Genomic DNA, 7,139 nt, shown 5'->3' with positions numbered 1-7,139 from the left:
CAGACACGGGCAGCGGTTGGCTGGGCCGGCGGCGCGTGCCTCGTTGCTGTGGTGACAGGGCGGAAGTGGCTGCTGCGCCGCGCGCCATTTTCAAACCGGCGGCGGGGCAGGGGCCGGGGCCGGGCCTTCCGAGGGCTGCTGGGGTTTCCGCCGTAGAACCGGCCGCTCCCGCCCAATGCTCTCTGACCGCGGATCAGCCCGGCAGCCGCTGGGCTCTTGTTCCCTCCGGGCTTTGCTCATGCCTCGGTAACACGTCCGGCGTCTCCTCCGTGGTTTGCTCTGGAAGAATTTACCTTCAGCAGTGTGTCGGTAAGGATGAGTCGAAGGATGGGCGGCGAGGAGAGCAATAAAGGCGGGGGAGAGGGGCGCAGAGCAGGCTGACAGCCGCTCGGGTGCGATCTGTTCTGCAGAGTAAAGCAGTCTGTAAAGCAGTTTTGTTCTTGCTATTACTGTGAAACTGTCTCAAGGTGATTAGTGGAAAAATCCTTTTTCTTTCCAAAACATGCTCTTAAAAAATCAAGCCCGATGAACAACTGTAATTAATCTTTTAAACTCATCTAGTTCTTAAGGAGAAGATGGGCTCAACATTTATCACCTTACTTGTGTGGCAAGATGGATCTGTGAGACAAGATCTTGGTGCAGTAACACAATCGCTGCTGTCCCGAATTCAACCCAGAATGCTCAACATCACTGTAGGGATATAAATACTGCCTTGTAAATTCTGAAAGCAAGATTTAGACATGAAGGATTAAAAGTTATACTTTTTTGAGGGGGGGAACAGTCTGGATTGTGAAAGATGCTACATTGATGGCTGATTCAAGGAATTAGAATCTACTTCTTTGTCATCTTTATAGAGAGATCTTTTCAGAGTGCAGTTCTGGAAAGAAAACTTGTATGCTTGTAATCTTAAAATCATAGACTCACAGAATGGCTTATGTTGGAAGGGACCTGAAGGTTCATACAGTTCAACTCCCTTATGTGTAGGGTTACCACCCACTAAATCACACTCCCCATCCAACCCGGCCTTGAATGCTTTCTGACATTAGGATCTGCTCAGAGATAAACTGTTAATCGGCAAGACAATGTTAATATATATATATATATATATATATATATATATATATATATATGTAAATATTGAAAACTTTTTGGTTGTCTTATGATTCTGTTTTAGTTTACCTAAATTTTCAGAATATGCTTATGTATTTATTATATGATAAATTACTTTTCTGTTCCTAGTTTCTGTATTATTCCTGCTTTAAGGGACAAGTGCTGTAACAAACGATGTTTTACAGGTGTCCTTTTTTTCCTGAATTTTACAAAAGCCACTTTGGAGCTGTGTTTACAATGACGACAACAGCGGAGCGGAAGTTTGTTAACCTCAGGAAACGTCTGGATCAGCTGGGCTATCGGCAGCCCTTAGGAGTGGAGAGTTTACCTTTGGTGGAAAAGCTTTTCAGGTATTCCAAAGGAGATTCTTTATTGATTATTAAAAAAAAAAAAATTGTATTCATATAGTAGGTATTGTTTGATTTTGATTTTATTTTTTGATGTGAGGGAAAATGGTTAGCCTAAAGATTATTTTCAAGCAGTCTTATTTCAGGGCTAACGGTTGGTTTCAGCGTATGATGAAGTCACGTGAGTTTGCTTAAGTTATAAGAACATCTTAAGATCTATTTTAAATCAGTTATGTTGTTAAGATAGTCTCTAAGGATCTACAATCAAGGGAAAATTCAACTTTCTAACCTTACCAGTTAGCCAAAACAGCTGCTGCTGATAATTAGAAGACACACAGAGTCACAGAATGGCCTGGGTTGGAAGGGACCTCAAGGATCATGAATCTCCAACCTCCCTGCCATAGGCAGGGCCACCAACCTCCCCATTTAATACTAGAACAGGCTGCCCAGAGCCCCATCCAACCTGGCTTTGAACACCTCCAGGGACAGGGCATCCACAACCTCTCAGGGCAGCCCGTTCCAGCACCTTACCACTCTCATAGTAAAGAACTTCCCCCTGACATGCAACCTAAATCTTCCCTCCCTCAACTTAAGACCATTTCCCCTTGTCCTGCTGTTATCTACCCTTTCAAAGAGTTGACTGCCCTCCTATTTATAGGCTCCCTTTAGGTACTGAAAGACTGCAATTAGGTCACCCCGCAGCCTTCTTTTCTCCAGGCTGAACAAGCCCAGCTCCCTCAGCCTGTCTTTGTAGGGGAGGTGCTCCATCCCCCTGACCATCTTTGTGGCCCTCCTCTGGATCCTCTCCAACAGCTCTCTGTCTTTCTTGTTCTGGGGGCTTCAGACCTGGACGCAGTGCTCCAGATGGGGCCTCACAAGAGCAGAGTAGAGAGGGACAATCACCGCCCTGTCTCTGCTGGCCACCCTTCTTCTGATGGAGACCAGGATAACATTTGTTTTCCAACACACATGTAGCTGGTTGCATAACAATCCCCATTGTCTCTACTGTAACTGAACATAAAACATTCACAGCTCCATTTTTTGTTATTCCATTTGGAGAAGTTTAAATTTGCTGTCTTTGCTGTTGCACAGAATAATAATAGAAGAAAAACAAACTTGTCACCTTCTTAATGTTTCTGATGTTTTATGGCTTTGATGCAATAGGAACATAATAATTTCCATAGTAATCTAGTTATATTTGACTAAACATGCAAAAAAAAGATACAATTGGTTCTAGTAATAGTTAACATCTAATGCACGTAGAAGAACCATGTGTAGGTAGATGTAATCTGCCTTGGATATTATCTCTTTCAGATAAACAGATAGGTTTAGTCTCTCTATCAGTGACTTCAGTGTTCACAAAAATGTTTGTAGCTACTTAACCAGTAATCTCAGTTATGGAAATTCTGATCACCATATAAGAATAGTAAGAATATTTCTTGGAACTTATATGTTCTACATTTAACATGGTCTGATTTTAATAAGTATTTGAAGCGACAGTTTAAAGGCTGATAACGTTCTGATCATGTCTGTTGGTCCTTGATTCTAGTGACCTTGTTCATACAACAGAGAGCCTGCGCAGTGCAAAGTTATCTGCTGGAAAAATTGAAAAAGAGTGCAGCAATTACGATGCTATCATAGAGCCATATAAAACTGAGACTGCAAAACTTACCAGGGAAAATAATGAGCTGCATTTGGAAGTATTAAAACTGAAAGAGCAATCTGATCATCATATTAAAGGTAATATAAAGATTACGAGACTTCTTAAAAATTATTCAGTGTCAGAAGTGTGGACAAAACTGCAGATTCATTTATCTGTAGTTCTACTTGTGAGTAATCGTTAATTTTGGTGCCTTTAATTAAGATTCATGTGAAGATATTCCTTTTGTAATTAAGGAAATATATATTAGTGTTTATGTATACATCTGTAGTAATGCATAAACTTAACAAGGGGTATTTGGAAACTTTATGTTATGAAAAAAGAGTATAAGCATCATTTTAATACCTATTTTAGTGAATAAAAAGGGTAAAATTGCTCCTTCTCTCCCTTGAAGATTTGAAAGCCAGCTTAAGGAGGGCTGAAAATGAAGCAGCTGACTTGAGATTCCTGAATAACCAGTATGTGCATAAAATCAAACTGCTGGAAAAAGAGAGCAAAGCCAAGACTGAAAAAATTCAGCAGCTTCAGGAGAAGAATCTGCAAGCAGTGGTGCAAACTCCTGGTGAGTGAAAATAATCCCAGGTAATGTTTCTCTTGGCTTTTTTTTTTCCTTTCTTTTTTTGGCTCTTCAGAATACATATATATATTTTTTTGTCCATATAGGAAGATAAATTACTAAAGTAAAATAACACCACTAAATAAAATGACTTCTGAAACTTTGGGCTCTGAATTTTATTTTATGTCCTTTGCTTCAAAGATGCTGTTACACTTTTGTCTGTCTTCCCGCATGCTTAACTACTTGCCCGCCACTCTTACAAGATTTTCCAACATTACAGCATCAAAAACTTCACATACTTATTTGTTTGATGGAGAGTAATTTTTCCCTCTGTAAAATATATTTTGCTTTTTTTTAATATAATGTTACTATGCAACCAAATAACCTACTTTGCTTGATATGTTTACGATACAAATAATAGTAGGATAGAAGGAAAAGGAATACTTGTAAATGTTACAGAAGTGAATCTAGTCGTGAAATGGCCCTTAAATTTGAAAACAAAATGCTTTTTGTGATTGTTTAACTTAGCTTTTTTTAGTTGCTTTCTTTAACTGATGGGGAACTGCTTAACAATGCCAAGTGACCACTGCTTCTGTATCCTTTCTTTTGTTAGTAAGTCAGCTCCTGTCCTTTGCTCTTTAATTTTTCTGTTTTCTATCTTCTTGCTTTCTCTTTCTGTTGCTGAATGCACATTTGTTTTCTTCAAAGAGCCAAAGGCTTTATTTGTGCCATTATTATTAAAGATTCTTAATGCATATAGATAGTGTTTAAGCTGGAAAGAAGGTAAATCAGTTACAAATTCAACAGGTTCAAGCTGTAGGCTATTTTGAGGCTTAAGCACTGGAGCAAATGACTTGTACTAGAGTTTGCATATTTCCTCATTTTAAAACTGAACTTCATCAAAACCAATACTAGCTGCAGGAATGATGTCTGGATTATACAATTTGTATTAACTTATTTCACTCAGATAAAAATGATGTATTATATCACTTCAGAAGCAGGGGAATAAATATAGAATCACACTTTGTATGAAAGGTGAAGACTCTCTTGCTTTAACATCATGTAATAGCTATTTGGCTTTGGGCTTTTTCAGGTGGCAGAAAAAGAAACATCCCATTCAGGCGTCAACGCATGCAGATAGACCAGCCTGTTCCTCCATCAGCTGTTAGTGCTTATCCAGTGCCTCAGCCAGAGGACCCGTACATTGCAGACCTTCTTCAGGTGGCTGATAATCGGTAATCTAAAGAATTTTTACATGTTGAAGTTAGGCGTTAAACATCTGCTGCTGTGACTTCAACACCTCCTTCTGCCTTTCAAATTTACCTGAGGAAAAAGGTTTCATGATGTTTTGAGAGCTCTATAGTTCTTAAATAGGATTTTACTTAGTGATTGACCTTGCTGCTTCAGTTGAATTTGCAATGATATTTAATATTCTACTTATATCCTTAAAGGATTTCTGTTAAGATTTCTATACAGGATTTACTCTTGCACTGAACTTAATCCCTTACTTAAGTAAGGGATTCTGGAAAAAAAACTAGACATAAATTTTGTGCAGAAGCAAACTGATCTTTTGTGTTTATAGTGGAAGGCTAGTGTTATTCTCACTTATGTAATACTATTTTTGGCTTGGGAACCAACATTACAAAAGGTTCAAGACAATTTTTCTTATTCTGAATATGCCTCTAAGTGGATTTACTTGACAAGGTTGTTAGTGAGGAAGCTGCGGGGGTGGCCTTTGTGAGAGGAGATCATAGGCTGCCCTGTGCCAGACACAGCTGCCTTCAGCTGGCTCCAAAATGAGCCCACCTATAGCCAGAGCCCATCAGCCAAACTAATGGTGCTTCTGTGAAAGTACACTTGAGAACAGGTAGGAAAAAAAATGCAAAGCATCTGTTGGAGAGAGGAGTGAGAAAATGCCTGAGCAACTGGACATGCTCCTAAGGAGGCTGCAGTCTGTGGAAGGAAAAGCCACACTGGAACAGATTCCTGGCAGGACCTGTGGCCTATGGAGAGAAACCCACACTAGGGCAGATTTTATGGCAGAAACTGATCAGTGGGGCAACCATGCTAGAGCTGTCTGTTCTAGATGGACTGTAACCCTTGGAAAGGATGCATGCTGAAGCAGTTTTTAAAGAACAGTGTCCTGATTTTTGCTGGGATGGAATTAATTTTCTTCCTAGTCTCTAGTATGGTACTGTCTTTTGGATTTAGGATGAGAACAATGTTAGTAACACCGTTGTTTTAGTTGTTGCTAAGCAGTGCTCACACAGAGCCAAGGACATATCAGCTTTCTGTGATGCCCTGCCAGCGAGGAGCTGCGAGGGGACAGCACTAGGACAGCTGATCCAAACTGGCCAAAGTTGGTGGTCCCATACTGTGTGGTGACATGCTGAACAATAAAGCTAGGGGAGTTGGCTGTGGGGGGCAACTTCTTGAGGACAGGAGGTAGAATAGTGGGGAATGAAGGGGTGAGGTTGAGCCTAGGAAATGGAGGTGGGTGGAAGGATGGTCTTGATTTGTCTTTGTTTCTTATCATCCTACTCAATTGCTAACAAATTAATCTTCCTCGAGTCTTTATCCCGCTGTCCTTTTAAGGAGATGGAGTGAGAGAATGAGTGAGGGTCTGACAGCCAGGCAAGATTGGCCTGCCACAGTATCTCAAACAGTAGCTTCTATATTAATATTTTGTATCAGCAGAACAGTTTTCTTTTTGGTTAAGTATTTCCGTTCGGGAGCAAAGAGAAAATAACAGTATTGAATTTTCGTGCATGGATGGCTCATTCATGAATCTACATCAACAGTATATTGCTACATTTCAGAATACAAGAACTTCAGTCAGAAGTAACACAGTTACAAGAAAAGCTAGAGATATCAGAAAATGGAAAGAAGAATTACAGCAAGCAGGTATGTTTACATTTATTTGACTACTTTGTTTTCTTTCTTTTGTTTTAATTATTTGTAATAGCCTTGATTATAATTTTATTTTTATTTTAACCTTGTTATGAAACCATTGTAGGCGTTATAAAATACTATTATTCTAACACTTACTTTCTTCTACACCGGTTTGAATTTGTAGCTTTGGAGATAGCAGCAACATTGGAATGCTACCCCACCTCTTTTGCTTATAGATTTTTCTACTTAAAAGTTACATTAAATAAACTGCAGTTGATGATTCTAAGCTCAATTTTTTTTGTACATCTAGGGTTTTTTAGTGTAGAAATATCCATTGGTTAAAATTAATTTGATCTACAGGTACGTTAGGATAATTTTTTTATTGTTTGGGCTGGTTATATTTCATTCTTATTTTTTCAGAGGTTAATTCATGGACAGCAGATCTTGCAGCTCTTTAATTAGGTTGGATCAAGAAGATAATACAATACGTATAAATGAGGGAATTGCATCAGGTGTTTGTATCTTGTTATAGCTTTCAATATCTGAGGAGTAGTGGACCCAACCCCATCATCTT

At 39.3% G+C, this 7,139-nt stretch overlaps 1 protein-coding gene across 12 annotated transcripts in view; it reads left to right on the top strand.

The window, feature by feature from the left end:
* Positions 1-71: 71 nt before the first annotated feature.
* Positions 72-7,139, top strand: part of CEP135 (centrosomal protein 135) — a 32,556-nt gene continuing 25,488 nt past the window's right edge. For 10 of the 12 annotated variants that reach the window (XM_004936021.5, XM_040700442.2, XM_040700440.2 and 7 more), the window contains exons 1-6: positions 72-309; positions 1,296-1,460; positions 3,007-3,197; positions 3,512-3,679; positions 4,767-4,908; positions 6,493-6,577. In XM_004936021.5, coding sequence (XP_004936078.2) covers positions 1,348-1,460; positions 3,007-3,197; positions 3,512-3,679; positions 4,767-4,908; positions 6,493-6,577 — 699 coding nt within the window. In that variant the 5' untranslated portion in view covers positions 72-309; positions 1,296-1,347. The remainder of the gene's footprint in view (positions 310-1,295; positions 1,461-3,006; positions 3,198-3,511; positions 3,680-4,766; positions 4,909-6,492; positions 6,578-7,139) is intronic. The other 2 variants (XM_025150036.3, XM_040700441.2) reach the window with 1 other exon arrangement.

This window comes from Gallus gallus, chromosome 4 (genome assembly GCF_016699485.2).
Source record: "Gallus gallus isolate bGalGal1 chromosome 4, bGalGal1.mat.broiler.GRCg7b, whole genome shotgun sequence".
Classification (NCBI taxonomy): Eukaryota; Metazoa; Chordata; class Aves; order Galliformes; family Phasianidae; genus Gallus; species Gallus gallus.
The sequence above is the reverse complement of the archived record's forward strand: the minus strand, read 5'-3'. Positions and strand labels throughout refer to the sequence as shown.